Here is a 16,102-nt window from a genome sequence, read left to right as displayed (position 1 = left end):
GTCTGGAACTGGACTGGGACTGAAGCGCGCGTCGGTTCGAAGTGCTACCAATTGTAAGGCTTTTGGTTGTGCTTGTTGCTTTGAAGGTAAATTGGAAACTGAATTGAGTGGTTATTCCTGTGTTCTGTGCTATCCATTTACCAAGGGCGCCCTCGTGGCGCGCAGTCTGAACCATGCATTGGTTGGCTGTGGCTTGCTGGAGCCAACGGTTGCGCAACCTGGTAAGTGTGCAGGCGGCGACCCAGGCTCTCTGTGCGCGGACTCAACTGATGATGTGGTGTTGCTTCTGCTCTTGCACGTGCAGATCATTACACCAATAATTCTGCCACAAGTTTCTTGCCCAGTGCTTATTCGTCCGCCTAGTCTGTTGCTGTGTGCAGCAGTCCCCGGCTCGCAGGGTGTCCTAACGCACAGCATTGAACGGAGAGGAAAATCTTGGTGAACTGGCGTCCAGGTATAACTTCTACTGTACAGATACACTGAATCTGAGGTGCAGTCCGCCAACACATCCAGTGATTCCCGGCCTATACGATTGTAGCGACAACAACCATGTATTATTAATAATACTAGTACTATCTACTGGGACACCAAGCCAAATGCGTGCAGTAGCAGGATTTCGCGACAACACGCATCATCAAATGTTTGACGATCAAAGCAGGCGGCCGGTACGCAGGACATGTTGAAAAAGTTGACGACGACGGATTCGATCAAGTTACTGAACCGTATTGTGCATGTACAGACACGATGGGGGAGTTGTGCATGCATTACTACAGCGTCGTGATCTCTGAGAGATCTCTCTGTACAGTTGCCACCACCTGCGTCCTCGTCTTCGATCTTACTTTTGGCGTCTCGTCCATCAGTGCTGCCATTGATCGATGTACAATTGCTGAGGACTAAAGCACAGTTTTGCGGTTTAGCGTCGGGGTGGCAAGCAGAACAGTGTGGCAAGCAGAACGGGGTGGCGGGTGCATCAATCGCCCACGATACCAGTGCCTCCTCCTGAGCCCCAGCACCTTGCGTGAGGCCTTCCCAGACCAAAGTTTGCTCTCGACATACTGTATCGCCATGCGCTCTACTCTATGAAGCAAGATGGCGTGCATATCCGGTCGTGCTCTCTCGTAGTACTCGTCCCATGTTGAAGTTACCCCACTCGCAGAAATTGTGTGCCAAACACAAACTGACGCAGCACCGAAACGTGCGATCCGGAGCATTACTGCTTCGTGTGTCGCTCTGCCGGAAGCTCGCGATTCGGGTCGACGCGATAGCCCCCGCTGATCGGCTCGCGCGCTTTGCCCCGCTTAGCGCGGCGGTGACCGCGGCAGCAGACTCAACAAGAGCGCGGTAGTCAGTTCTGAGGTAAGTACGACTTCATCACGCCGAGGCATAGCCTTCTTCCGCCTCAACTAGCGTTAACGTGCCGTCTCGGCGGCCGAGAGAGCTCAGCGACGTGTGTTGAAGATTAGCCGTGGGTTCCGAATTGGCAATTCGGAATTGCAGGAGTAAACACCTGGGGGTAGCGAGGTCGCTCGCGGCGTCGGCCGGCTTGCGTCGTGCAAGACGACCTCGTGGCAACGGTTCGAGACCGGAAGTCCCAGCAGGATCCGCTCGCCGCGCTGAGCTCGCGCTGTACCACGCGTGGACTTGTGGCGGGCTCATCCTGCACTCCGCGTAGCCATCTGACCGGTCTCCCGCGTCCTGAAGGGCCACCGAGCCCTGCCGACGCAAGTGAGCTAACCGCAGTGGCCGCAGCTGTCGCACAGACGTCACAATGCGAGCGCGGGGCTGAAGCCTGCAGCGAATACCTGCCAGCCGGTAACGCTGAACGCTGTTGACGGCAGCGGGCATGAGAGCAGCCTCGCCGCAGCGTGTTGTGGAGCAAATCGCCCAGGCGCGCGCGCCACGGTCTCTGGAGCATCAGTTTTGGCGGTCTCTCCCTCCAGCATAGAGCTGGCAGACGCCGCGCGGGAAAATCCACCGCAAAATGACCGCCGCGCGGTCAGCATGCACCAAACCGTGCCTGCCATCGCAGGACGCGAACGCCCTCGTATATGTGGCTTGCTGACCCAGTTCATGGGCGCCGCGAAGACTCACGGTAAAGTTTCGACCCATTCTCGGCAGTTGGGAAAATTCTCGACAAGCGGCGCAGAAACCGGCCATGTTATCGCGAATTTCACCACATCTCGGAACTCTGGGCGCGGCGCTCTCGACGTTCGTCAGGACAAGAGCGATCGACCGTCGCGCGGCTAAGACCAAGCGGGGGCGAGGACGTTGTGCGAATGAGGCCGCTGCGCTACTGTAAGTTTCCCGACGCAAGTCGACTCCATACCAGGTTGGTAGACCAGTCTTGACTCAGCGAGCGCACGAACGGGAAGAAGATCTTCAACGTCGCCGTGTCGACCGCCGCCCGTCGCCGAGTTGGAGAGTCATGCGCCATCAGTTTAGCAGGTCTGCAACGCCGTTGCTGCCGCTGCCGCCGCCGCCAAGCCTTTCACCGTGTGTCTAAATGGGCGGCGAGGTAATGCACCTGACCGGGCGTCGGCGGTGTTAGTTACCGCGGCGACTAACGTTAATATGAAGCGCGGATAGTGTCATGCAAAAAGCGCGCTCAAATGTGACGTTAGTTTGCACGGTCGCGCCATTTTGTAGAGACTTTCGTCGAAAAATCCAGGCAAGTACTATTTCCCGGCATACTGGGCGCAAGAGAGCCTGGCGCTGCGCCACCCGATGGTTGAATCGCGCGCGACCGGCGTGACGCCTTCTTTCCCCTGCCATCCACCATAGTCAGTTCTGCGCGTTACGCCAGCAGCAGCTCGTCTTGTCTTGCCGGTGCCAGGCGAACCGGACGTGTCAAATCCCCACCAGCTCCGTCGCGCCGATCGATCGCTCTACGGTACATACCCATGATGGAGCACAGCAGCAGCAGCGGCAGTAGCTTCGCGGACACCAGCACTTCCGAGTTCCCCATCCTGGGCGACACCGTCTCGCCCGTCACGCCCGAGGGCCACCGAGCATGCGCAGCAGCAGCAGCAGCATCCGCTTCAGCCCCAGCAAGCGCAAGCTGCGCAGTCGCCGCTCTCGCAGACGCAGTCGTCCTCGAGCTCGTCGCTGGCGGCGGCCCAACTCGCTCACGGACCGCCTCACCATGATGAACATCCGACGCAGGACCTCAGCGGCGCCGCCTTCTACGGCTGGCTCTGGAAGCGCGGCCAGTCGTTCAAGACGAGAAGCGCTTCTTCCTGCTCAACGGCGCCGCGCTCATACTACACGCAGTGCTGCGTCATCGCCTCGGACGTGCTGGGCGGCACGCAGTGCCTCGACCTGCCCGTCAGGGCGCCTGCGCGTGGCCAAGGCGGAGCTCTCGGACCTCACGACCTTCGGGCTCAAGATCACCAGCTCCAGCGGCCGCGTGCTGCATGCAGGCGGGCGACCAGGACGCGCGCATGCAGTGGCTCAACGTGCTCAAGGAGGCCGCAGATGCGCGGCCTCATGAGCCCCGCGCCCCTGCGCCGCACCATGGCCAGCGACCTGTCCACGCAGCGCTCGTACCAGGCCGAGAGCAGCTCGCCCTATACGCACACTGCCATGAGCGTGCTCAGCAGCGACGACGGCGAGGACTGCGACATGCAGGGCTACTCGCTAGCGCGGCGGCCTGCTGAACGGCTGGAAGAAGCGCTTCATGACGCTGACCAACGGACCTGACCGTGCGCCGCAGCGCTCCGCAGCGCAGCTCGGACCCGCACGACGACAAGGGCCTCGTGGTGCTGTCGGCTGCGACCTGGAGCGGCCACGCGCACGGCATCTGCATCCGCCTCGAGAACCACAAGGAGTTGTTCGTGTACGCCGAGCACGACGTCGACGCGTCCATGTGGCTGGACGCGCTCAAGAGCATCTGAGCAGTAAGCCGAGACCAAGAAGACGAAGAGGGCCGGCGCGTTGCCTGCGAACGGAAGCAGGTCAACGCCGCCGGAGACTCGACGACGGCCACGGCATGGATGCCTGCCGGCCGCTCTCCCTCGCACCCCGGCTAAATTATTAGAGACTGGAGGGTCCCTTTCCCCAGCTAAATTATACTGGGAACCCCCCACAGAATGAGGGGTGGACAGCCCAACGGATTAATTGCGTGACCGCATAACGCGACTTAGTTCAATAATCGTGCCATATTCGACCGAAGGAAGACTTCTCATTCCTGAATTTTCAAGCGCGAACTTCGCCAGCCGGACCGGGTGGAGGTCCTCGTCCGCCGACGGTCAAGGATCGGTCGTCTCTCGCGTTTGGAAGCTCCAGTACGCGCCACGAGCCAGAACTCGACGGACACCGCCTGCTGTCCTGCCAAGTACGCGTAAGATCCGCACAGGAAAGGAAGTACATTTTCGCGTTGCCGAAGTTGTGCCTGCGCTAAAGATCCGCACAATGTCGCCAAATTATGACTAAATCCACGTAGCCGCCCGCGAGATTGGCGGCCTTTGCGTTCTTACATGGATAACGGCTACATTTGCCTAGCACTGTGTTCTACTTCGGGCAATGTCCATTGTCATGCCGGTGCTGGCGCCGAGTCAAGTTCAGCAGCACTACTGGTATCTGATACCGAGGTGACCGGAAACGGCAACGAAACGCCCGCCTCAGAACCGAACACCCAAAACTTCCAGTTCGGCCGTTGCCAGTGCCATGCTCTACACGTGACGAGATTTTTTTCCAGCGTGTCAAATGCGCCAGACGCACGCGAGGCACGCGCGATGGCGATGGCGGCCTGCAGCCTGGGCGTCGTTACGCCCAGCGCCTGATGCGGCCAGTGCGCCGACGTGATGAAGCGCTATGCCATCTGCCATCACACAAGCCAACGTGTTGGTCAGCTGGTGTGCTACACATCATGTACCGTGTCTATGGTACCATAACATATCATGTGATTTACACCACTGTACCACCCACATGGTACAGGCTGCGTGAAGGCGCCCATTAACTCGGCCGTCATGTCCCGCTCGGCGCTGACGCGCCACGCGCTGCAAAAGTCCCTGCGCGGGCAGAGCGACAGGACCAGCCGCCCGAGGAGACAGAACGACGCGTCAAGGGACGAGGCTGGCCGTGTGCGTGTCTTCCCATCGCCGAACTCGCGCTGAGCAGAGATATTCGATTTAACCTATTGACTCTTTTTGACTGGTTAAATGTTGAACGAACTCGGCAGCTACGGCAACGACACGACGTACAACCTGAATAGCGGCTGACCAGAACATCCTGAGTCCGCCTACTTCCACGAGCTCTACAAACTGCACGTACCATGAGGTCGTGGACGAGATCTACTACCGAGTGGACCATGCAGGTGTGAGATAGGTTAACCTATCTGAGCGGATTACAAAGGTTAACCTTCATGCTTTTCGATGCTTGCAGAGCCATGGTCGCCAGGCACGGCGCGCATCCCATCGAGCTGCTTCTGTCTGTTGCACAAGTTCTTCCTCATGCGCCTCACGCGCAAATGCAGGGCTTGCTCGTCACACGGTGGGCGAGAGGTTATTTCTGAGGTTTAATGCCTGGTGGATGGGGTTATTGACTGTTGTGTCGGCTAACTGCAGGATCCCCGTACATCCGCGTGGTTGGTTTCCTATATCTGCGCTTCACGTGCGACCCGGGGAGCTTTGGACGTGGTTCGAGCGTACCTGGAAGACACTGAGGAGTTCAACGCGTCGCCAACCCGGGCTTGAAGACGTGAGTGCTTGTGGGTTGGTTGCCAGAGGTGGTAAGGATGGCTAATGCTGCTTAGTTGGTCGTAAGCTCGACGCTGCAGCGCCGTCCGACACGGAGGTACTAACTGAGATGCTATTGATGACGGTATAGAACTATTGGAGAGTGGCTGGTTAGCCTGCTGGAAGAGAACAACTACTTCGGCACGATTCTACCACGCATCCCAGAGAAATCGAGGACGGGATTAAAGTCAAGGTGAGTGCAATGGAGTGTGATTGCGTGAGGTAACGAAGCGCGGCGGACTATCGGCTGGAGTTGCTCGGCGGGGTTAAACTCAGCGGTTGTCGTTTTACCTCCCCTGCTAGCGACGTAGCAGTTCACGGCCAACTATACTAATACTTGCTTGACTTTGTAATGGCTAGCTCTTGCTGCTGTCCCGGAAGAAAGAACGTGCGGAAGAAAACCTTGCGATTGTTGATCGCCTGAAACCTGGCGCAAATGTCCGCGATGTACGCCGACGAAGAGAACGAACCTGCGGTGCGATTTGCTTTTTTTGACAACCAAAACTTCATGTTCTCACCGTCTTTTTTTTCTGTTTCCTGCAGATGTACGATGCGGTTATTGACTCTGTTGAGGAAGGCAACCAATTCTGGGTAACACAATTCATGGTAATAGTTTCTCCAATACAGTACTAACACTGTATTTTGCGGATTGACCAGGTTTCGTTTCCGGCGTATGGACTGAGAAAGTAAGCCTGGGTGACATCGAATTCGACAAGGGTAAGCAACGTCGTGGCCGTTCCCCGCGCGTTCTCGATCGGTGGGCAGAGACCGAGACCGAGACCGTCGCCGAGATCGAGACCGGGACAGCAGGCGCGATGGTGACCGTCGCCGTGGTAGTCGACGGGACAGGTCGCGATCGCGGACGCGCCACCGCTCCCGTAGCCGATCTGCTTCTAGGAACCGCCGTCGTCGCAATCGAAGCCGCAGTCGGAGCCGAAGTCAAACGCGAAGCAAGTCTGGGTAAGGGTTTTGCGAGAGAGCTCGCAGGTGGTGTAGCTTTCACTCACACATTTCGTATGAAAAACATCACAGGGGTGGTGATATGACGGGATATCTTCTGCAGCAAGTTCGCGAGCGTGAACGGCGTAAGGCTGAGGCAGTGGGACGCGACTATGCCTCGGCCAGCCAGCTAAGGGTTCGCTGTCGCTGAAGCTCGATCGCTGGACGACACGGAAGCGCTCCGCAGCCCGGCAAAGCGTGACGAAGTGGTGGTTACGCAGCCAGGAATGTCGAAAGGCGACGAGCGACTTCGAGCCGATCCCCTTCGCCGGAGAAGGATCGCGAGGCCGAGGAGCGTCTGAAGAAACTCCGCGCCATGTACGGCGACGCATCCGCGAAGACCAAGGAGGAATAGAGGCGCGAGCTACCGGGGTTGCCGCGAACAGAAGAGAGGGTACGTCGAGAGCGCTGCATTTCTCGATTGCAGCCTCAGCTTTGTATCAGTGAATACAGAAACGTGGTGTGAGACTTTGTGTGCTTTGTTTTATTCGCCGCTGCTGCTTCAACGCGTCATGTTGTAGTGGATGTGCAGCCTTAAGTCCAGGATCATACACACAGTGCACTTCCCTCTGTGCACGTTAGACAACTGTTGTAGAACCCTTACATCAGGGCCTACATCGCAGAGCAACATACCAACGGATTTTCTCGAATACAAGACCTGTAGGAAATAGGTATAAGTCCTGTCACGAATTCGCTGCAGCGTTAAATACAAGTAATAGATTACGTGCACCCACTGTACGGTAGACACAAGTGGCGAGCAAAATTGCAGACCCATTGAATGAAGGCACAAGTGTTGACCAAGTCTGAAAACTTACACGACACAAAACTCTTATAAGCAGACTCGCTTCAGTAAGAATGGGAACTGTGTATGTATTTTATACCGGGTCTGGTATCGGGTTGGTGTTTGCTTTGCCTGTTACGATATTACCCCGGATGGCTTCGGATCGCCTATTTAAGTACTCTAACACCAACGCTCCGTCTCGCTTCGGGATGCTCTTCATTTTGGCATGATCTCTCCACCGTGTACACATCCCACTTATCGAACATCTTCATCTTGAAGGTATCGTTTTCCTTCATATTCTTTGTACAACTCGGAGAAATCGGCTTTGACCTTTTCGGGGATGATGGCGGTATTCAAGTCGAGTGGCATTGTCGCAGAGGTCATTTTCTGTTTGATAACTAAGAAGACCCTTCAAACTACGCGCTCTTCATTTTGGCATCATTCGCCTACGTCGTCGACACCCGTAGTATCGTCGCTCCGTAGGAACCTGCTCTTGCTGACGTCGCCGTTGGCAAGGTCATCGACCAGATCCTGGGTCTCGATTTTCAGCACACTGGTAGCTGGTGACGCCGCGTCGCATTCACAACTCACGAAAAGCGCACACAGAGCTACGAGGAGGAAGCGGCCTGATCGCATGGCGCTACTGTCGAGCTTGCGTGGTCAGAAAGTTGCAGAGTGAGGAAGTATCCGCTACCGCATTCCTTTTGTCGGCGCATACAGCGTGATTTGGTGTTTGGTTTTGTTTCTCGTTGGCGCTGTATTTTGAAAAAAAAAGAGTCAGGCCAATACAATGTTCAAGTGTAGAGGGCAATGTATGATATAAATGCTTTTGTGCTCACGAAGTTCGAATGCAAATATAGCTCTGTGATTGGCTAAATGAAGCTGTATGCGCCGACTGGGATTATGCGAAGGCAGAATGAATACCAGCATCCAATCTGAATCTCTATCAAAAGCACATCCAATGACATCATGGAACCATACCAGGATCGATCAGACCCTACGTAATCGTTCACTACTAGTAGTACTTTTAGCGAATCGCTACAAAAAGATCATTCCGATACAGTACAGTACCGAATTTCCTTTGTAATACATGAGCACGTAGAGCACCCCGTGACAGTGAGCACAACTCTAAAAAGTATCATCCTGTTCAATGTGATAGCATTTTTGAAAATTTGCTTGAAAATTACTAAACATCAAGCGATGTTCGTGTATTTAACTACGGTTCGTCCAGACCTGCTTGGTTTGGTCTGTTTAATAGTGATTTGGTCTTTGATTCGATTTGTTTGTTTGTTTTGCATTGAGCACCGCTTTTCTTCGAAATTAGTGAATTTTTCGACCTAAATTTGTTATTTATGTCGCGCCTACATCAATTGAGAGTGTGCGAATGAGGCTTGGTAGTCGAGTGAGTAGTTGGAAGGAAATCGAAAGTGAGCTCGATTTAGGTTAGGTCTTTACCAGCTAGCAGTGTCGTGTAGGAACACGCGCAAATTATATATGGCACACTTTCCTCAAACAACACCCACCGAGCCACCGAAGACTCAATGGGCTTGTTAGGGTTAGAACCTGAAGGCCCAGGAACTTTCCCTTGCACCGGGTTGATGTTTCGTACCGAGCTTCCGCTAGTCGACCGACGGAAGACTCAGCGTCACTAGCCACGAGCAAAGGCTAGCACGCCTCACACACAAAATATACCCTCGCAGGCCCTCAGAAGGAAGGGTCCCGGCCTTTACGGCGTGATACGAGGGTGCCAGAGCTTACTCCGGCGGGAAGAAATAAATGGAGTGCGTCTCGCTCCTCCAGTTCTGGCGACGACTCGTCGCTACCAATACACCGGCCACTAACTCTTCGCCCTGCCAGGGATGAACACACGCTACACTAGTAGATGTGCCCACCGACAGTCATAATCCAACCTACCAGGTTTACCTTGATGCAGGTCCTTCACTGCAGGCACCGGTGTCGCCCTTGCGTGGTTGGGAGGAAAAGCTGTTCTGATATTGTTGCCCGAAGGCTTATCTTGTCTTCTCTTGAGTTTCCTATCGATCAATACAAATATCAAGTATAAACGCGTCCGTTTTGGACCACCAGTTGTAACTCACGACTCTTCGGCGCTTTCTGCGACGTGGCGGCGTTACCGACGACTCAAACGGCCGTTGAAACGCCACCGACGACTCGGACAGGCGCCGATGACTCATAGGTTCGGATCTTGCCAGTAAGTTCGCCCCGTACTTAGCGAGCGCAACCGCCGCGCTTGACTTGGGACCGTCGACGAGTCATCGTCACCGGCCTATTTAGGCCAATCAGCGATCGGGGGTTTGGTCCAATGTCTGGCGATGGGTTGTGAATTGCCAGTCGGCGCCGGCGCCTCGAGTCTTCTGCGCACCCTGACTCGGCTGCATTTCTCGACACCACAACTCCCCACCACTATGCGAACCATTGTCTGGCGAGCGTCGTGGTGCTCCTCTTGTGTCTGCTTCAACGCTCGTGGTGTCCAGCGCTCGTACAGGTCTCGCGAGCTTTGCCTGACTTGGCTCAACGAATGTACCCATCGCTGACTTGGTAGCACAGGAATATGCCACAGTAGGCATCCGCGAAGCAGGTGTGTCTTCGAGAGTCGCTGCTGTCGGTTCAGCAGTCTGTACTAAAGCTGTAGCGATCACTCCCGACGACTCGCAAAGTCACGCCGCAGCCAGGGTCATCGGCTGCTGAGTCTTCGGCAGCTGAGTCATCGGCAGCTGAGTCATCGTCGGTTTTCTGCTACAGCGTCATGGCACCTAACACCGCACCGACTCCGGAGCAGCTTCAGTTCCTTCTGCTGCTTGGCGAATCTGAGGGTGCACGTGCTGTAGTGGGTCTAACTTGACTCACTACTTTTGCTTACACGTTGCTCAACGATGAGGGAAGCGTAAGTGCACTTAGTAATTACTTAGGTTAATTATATTTGAATACACAAATATAAGTTAAGTAAGATAGGATTCCAAGTGACTTAGATTAGGTAAAATGAGAACTGTATTGTTTGTAAATCGATCTTCCTCTAAAATCTGCTAAAAACTGTTTATCACCTATGAAAGGGTTGGCAGCGGCTGTCTGTCAGGGCCCCGCTAATATGTGTATCTGATTGGTAGAAAGATGCTGCTTTCTACCAATAGGATCTTTGGGTAGGTGTGGACCACTCATTGTGGTGGCCCACTTCAATGATCCATTGGTGGTCTTACACCAAGGTGAGGAAGTATCTAAAACTTTTAACAGATAACCTATTCGTTAAATTCACAAGTGGCTTTGCACTTGTACGTGTAACCCGTTACACGTCCCCCTGTAAGTTAGACGCGCGGGGTCTCCGCACGTCAATCTTCGGAATTGACCATTCGTCAATTCTCCGCGTTTGAGAAGAACTCCATTCAACGATGAGCGCGCCTCCGAAGAAGACCTGAAGTCGGTGGGGAGTCATCTCTCCATCGACGACTACTTCGAACACCAGAAGGCGAAGTATCGACGTCGTCGACTTCGACGACGACGATGAAGATATGGAGGGCGAGGAGGACTCGCCTTCAAAGCGTAAAGACTAGTGTCGAGCGAATCGCCTCGACACTCATGCGAAGAACATTCGCCCGCGTGAGACGAATCGGACGCTTCGAGCTCGAAGCGTTCGAGAACTGAGAGCGATTCCACTCGCTTCCGCTGGGGCTCTCAGTACTGCGCTGCTGCTGCAGCGCGATCCATGGATGCCGTCCGCGTCCGAGATCACGGACCGGTATGGGAACTCGGTACCTCCGAATGAGGTGCCGCTGTAGTATGCAGCGCCATCAAAGATGACGCTGTAGTGCCGAGCTGCACTTTGATGCGGAAACGCATCAAAGGCGGATACTACATCGGACTCTTTCATGAGCTGATGGTTTCAAAGCAAGAAGACCTCTTCGCAGCAAAGTGCCCGAATGGCAGGCACTTTGTCAAAGCTGGAACGCCTTTGTTGAAAACTTCAACAAGAGGCCGAGGCTTACCGTGATCGGATTAAGCAGCGTGATCGCTTCGAGACGACTCGAAGCGTGGAAAGTGAAACTCCACGTTGCTGCGGAGGTGGCAAATGTGCCGTCGCCTGAGGGCTAGTGCAGAAGTGTTTCCAGGCGCGGTCCGCTTGAGCGACCGCGACCTGAACGGGTACACGTCGTTCCGTGTGCCCGAAAGTCTCAGCGCTCCGTGCTAAATTCAGCACGTGAGGGTTCGGGCGCTGGCGATGATCGCAGCGCTCGTATTACTCCGCTGCACCAGCGCGTACTGCTCTTCGTACGCCCTCACCATTTCCGAACGTCCTCCAGCAAGACGTTCCGCGGCTCCATGTATCTCGATGGGGAGGAAATCCTCTCATCGAATACGAAAACGAGCCCCTTGAGGGTTCGTTTTCGGGATACTATGGTCAACAACTCCAACAATCCAGCGGGTTGAGCCGCGGGCGTCACGGATCGGCGGTGGCGGGGTGGAACACGCCCGGATGATCAGCCCGGGCTGATCAGTATGCGCTCTCCACGACCGGGTGACCGCCGTGGAGCGTCTTCGGGCGCTGAGTTCGCCGCCCTGAAACAGGAGCTGGCGAACCAAAGGTTCAAGTCGGGCGGTCTCGCAGACCGCCTCGAATATCCAGGTCGAGTTGGGGACCCAGATGGAGGGTTGCTCCAGCGTCCGCGCGCTGGAGGAGAGGCTGCTCGTCGCCGAGGCCAATTCTCCTTCTGCCTCGGCTCCTGCCGAGTTCGGGTCAGCGAGCCAGATGGCCGTGCTGCCGGTATGGTTCAGCCGTCCGACGTAAAAGGTCGGATGGAGGCGCAGCTAGACGAGGTCTAGTGTATGTGCTGCTGCCGGCCAAAACAGTGAACGGCCCGATGAAGCGCGGAGCAGTTCTTGCCCGAAATCCGAAACTGCATGTCTAGCAGGTTTTGTGTAGCTAACAAAACATGAACCAACTTTAAATTCATTTGTGTTGCCTCTGCCCGCATTAGTCTGCGTTCAGCTTCTGCGATCACAGAAGTGCTATTGTGTCTTGGACAAACCGGATTACGGCTTGTCTTTTGGTGATGAAACTGATTGCATCCGAGCTCGAAGTCATTCAGTTCGCTCTCCGCCGAGGCCCGGCCTCTGCGTGTTTTCGGTGTCTGCGCCCTGCGCAGACCCGTGGTCGTGGCCTGAAGGAGCTGCGCCCGCAGACTCATGGTTTGTCCATTGTTGCAGCTGACACCGTGCAAGTGTCAGCGGTTTCGGGTGGCGCTGTATTGCAGTCGTAGATCCTCCCCATTATAGTGGGAGCCATCACCCGAGTAAACTTGAGACGTGGATGCCGCATGGCATTCACGTAGAACGGTGTATGCCCGGTCGAGGCATGCACTGAGTATTGATGGCAAACTCTGCCATCGATAAGCACTCGCTCCAGTATTGGAACGAGTGAGCGTAGCTCTTCAACATATCGACGAGCACGCGATTCACGCGCTCGGTTTGATCGTCCGTCTGCGGATGATCCGCAGTCGACAAGGAAAGTTGGCTCCCAAGAAGTGTGTCACTTCTGCCACAGGTGCGCGTGAAGGCGGGGTCTCTGTCCGACACGATGTCGGTCGGCATGCCATGGTGTTTGAACACCATGTCGACGAACAGACGGGCTGTCTGGTTGCGGTCACTTCTGGCACCGCAGCAAGATGTACCATCTTGCTGAAGCGTCGACAACAACACCGGTATTCCCTCCGCGTCCGGGGAAGACCAAAGATGAAGTCCAAAGACATGGACTTCAACACCGACGGAGTCGGTAGTGATTATAACGGAGCCTGCGCGAATGGCGCAGGCTTACGCGTTATATACCTCGCAAGCACGGACGTATTGCGCACCCACTTATACTCGGTGGTGCCAGTAGAAGTCACGCGAGAATAACTGTCTTCACGTCCGAGATGTCCCGCAGTCGCATCATGATATTCGTACATGATCCTGAGTCGCAGGTCATGGTCATTCGGACGACAACGATCCGCGTCGTCGTCGACTGCATTGTAAAGCTTTCAATACGTAACTGGAAACGAAGTATACCGACGCCAGGATGGCGTTGGCGCCCAGCTGCCTTGTTGTCCGTGCCGTCAGGCTCGCGCATGAGGTCGTCGATGGCGCGCTGCTGCGTCGGGTCGGCGCCCACGAGCTGGGGGCCAGCACACTCTTGACGTTCTGCACGGCCTGCTGCACGCCCTTGCCGGCGTAGCGCTTGCCGCCGTCGCGCAGCTCCACGGCCTCGTGGATGCCCGTGGACGCGCCCGAGGGGCACGGACGCGCGGAAGATCTCGGCGCTGCCGAGGCGTCAGGTCCACCTCCACCGTGGGGTTGCCGCGGCTGTCGATGATCTCGCGCGCGTGGATGGACTGGATGGTGCTGGCGTTGCGCGAGGCTCCGGCGGCGGCGGAGGCCGCGCGGCGCAACGGGGCAGACGTGCGGGCGAGCATTGTGGCGATGGGGGTAAGGGGTCTTGCGGGGCGCGGGGCGAATGGCAAAGTGAGCTCCCGAGCCGGTGGACGTACGTCGACCAAGCAGAAGATTCGGCCCGCGAGACTCGATAGGATCGGGCGGCGCAGCGACAGCGCGATGACAGTGTACAGAGGATGTAAATAGTGGATGTATTTGAATATGTAAGAAGTGGATGTGAGTGGACATGAAGATAGAGGGGGGTAGACACCGGATGTGGGAGGGGGAACGTTGACGTCAGCTGCAGAGACCCGCGATCTGTGTGCCGGCGATGTGGCACACTGGCGCGTTTGGGCCAATGGCGAGGAAAAGATGAGCCCGCGCCCTTTCACTGGCCAATCGCGCGCAGGGGATGGATTTGAAGCGCGACCCAAGCACCACAGATGGCTTGCTCATTCGTCCACGCGCAAGCGTGATTTGAAGCCCGGCGGAACCCAAGCTGCCCGACCAGGAGCTAGCGGCGGCGAGCGGCGGATAAACCGTCGAGGCGCCAGCCGACCGAGCAATTGCTGTAACGGGCGAAGAGGGTCAGCGCCCGACACGACTGCTATTGATTGACGAGACGGGTCGCGCTTGTCCGCTTTGCTGCGGCTGGATACATGAAGCACGTTGTGCTGGATCTGCGCAGGCGCTGCCGGTGGCGAGCTGCATTGTGGCGCGTTTGTTGGGCGGATACGCATTTCAATGTGGATTCGCTGGCGAGGGTAAATATGTTTCGAGTGACGGCTGTGTGGATATGATTCCTATGGCAGCGGCTACATGCGGTAAATGCAGATGGCGCTTCATGTTCGCTCGTCTGTGACTGCAGAAACGTTCTCTCCTGCTACAAAGTCTGCCCGGGGCTAGAGCCCGTAGATGCGATCGCCGAATTAATGCGATGGCAACTCATAACGTAGCGCTCACTTCGGGGGTCTTGATTACAGCTAGAACGACGAACGGCAGATTGTCGGTTGTCCGAAGGTGGAGGATGGACGCAACAACTCGTGTTGGCCTGTGAGAGAGGTGGTATCGGTTCGTGCAAGCCCTATTTGATGATTTAGCCCATAGGATCAAGTGCAGACACTTTAGTGAGCAACCATTTGTACGCAGAGGGACGTTTCCGCGAGGCTACAAACCGCAATATGTGTTGGCTCTAGATTTGGCCCCAGTCCACACCTGGATTCTTCTTCGATAGGATTTTGTCTTGACGTGTAAGTGCGGTTCGACGTCGTCAGAGGGGCAGGAAAAATTCAGCAGCAACATCCGACCCTGCAGCTATTCAGCTCATATAGCTCTCGTGAGGGCTGTGGACTCTTGAATCGAACTAGCTTCTCATGACTGTTCATTGCTAGGACGAGTGTTCGAGTGGAGCCGTCCCCAACCTGTTGCTATATGTATTTCGCGGCAGCTACGAAAAACACACTGATAAACATCTTATTAATGGCACCTCTGATCTTGCGGTGGACCCTCGTTCCTCCTTTCTCGAGTCATGGACGTGGTTTCAGTCAACCTCAGCTCCGATTGGAGACACCGAAGCAACCCATTTCCATGGGAAACCAATAAATCTGCCACAAGTTTCTTGCCCAGTGCTTATTCGTCCGCCTAGTCTGTTGCTGTGTGCAGCAGTCCCCGGCTATCAGGGTGTCCTACCGCACAGCATTGAAGGGGGAGGAAAATATCGGTGAACTGGTGTCCAAGTACGACTTCTAGTGTACAGGTACACTCTGAATCTGAGGTGCAGTCCGCCAACACATCCAGTGATTCCCGGCCTATACGATTGTAGCGACAACAATCAGTACTAACTACTGGGACACCAAGCCAAATGGGTACAGTAGCAGGATTTCGCGACAACACGCATCATCAAATGTTTGACGATCAAAGCAGGCGGCCGGTACGCTGGACATGTTGAAAAAGTTGACGACGACGGATTCGATCAAGTTACTGAACCGTATTGTGCATGTACAGACAAGATGGGAGAGTTGTGCATGCATTACTACAGCGTTGTGATCTCTGAGAGTGATCTCTGTACAGTTGCCACCACCCGCGTCCTCGTCTTCGATCTTACTTTTGGCATCAGTGCTGCCATTGATAGAGGTACTATTGCTGAGGATTAAAGCACAGTCTTGCGGTTTAG

At 55.4% G+C, this 16,102-nt stretch overlaps 3 protein-coding genes across 3 annotated transcripts; all 3 read left to right on the top strand.

Annotated features, from left to right (window-relative positions):
• Window positions 1–3,474: 3,474 nt before the first annotated feature.
• IUM83_12337 (dynein light chain) lies at window positions 3,475–3,893 on the top strand (the record flags this gene model as incomplete). Its single annotated transcript, XM_067936958.1, has 2 exons — window positions 3,475–3,542; window positions 3,713–3,893. 2 exons carry the CDS (start codon window positions 3,475–3,477, stop codon window positions 3,891–3,893), a joined length of 249 nt encoding a protein of 82 aa, XP_067800144.1.
• A 1,074-nt stretch (window positions 3,894–4,967) lies between these two features.
• On the top strand, window positions 4,968–6,159 carry IUM83_12336 (Pre-mRNA-splicing factor 38B; the record flags this gene model as incomplete). Its single annotated transcript, XM_067936957.1, has 6 exons — window positions 4,968–5,081; window positions 5,224–5,314; window positions 5,383–5,490; window positions 5,565–5,610; window positions 5,827–5,928; window positions 6,096–6,159. The coding sequence occupies 6 exons, from the start codon at window positions 4,968–4,970 to the stop codon at window positions 6,157–6,159; spliced, it is 525 nt and encodes a 174-aa protein (XP_067800145.1).
• Window positions 6,160–6,180: 21 nt separating this feature from the next.
• IUM83_12335 (Pre-mRNA-splicing factor 38B) lies at window positions 6,181–7,272 on the top strand (the record flags this gene model as incomplete). Its single annotated transcript, XM_067936956.1, has 7 exons — window positions 6,181–6,210; window positions 6,279–6,326; window positions 6,393–6,421; window positions 6,663–6,695; window positions 6,768–6,870; window positions 6,960–7,128; window positions 7,256–7,272. 7 exons carry the CDS (start codon window positions 6,181–6,183, stop codon window positions 7,270–7,272), a joined length of 429 nt encoding a protein of 142 aa, XP_067800167.1.
• Between the last annotated feature and the right edge of the window lie 8,830 nt (window positions 7,273–16,102).

This window comes from Phytophthora cinnamomi (assembly GCF_018691715.1).
Source record: "Phytophthora cinnamomi strain GKB4 chromosome Unknown Contig2, whole genome shotgun sequence".
NCBI lineage: Eukaryota > Oomycota > Peronosporomycetes > Peronosporales > Peronosporaceae > Phytophthora > Phytophthora cinnamomi.
Note: the sequence above shows the minus strand (reverse complement) of the source record. Positions and strands in the feature narration are given on the sequence as shown.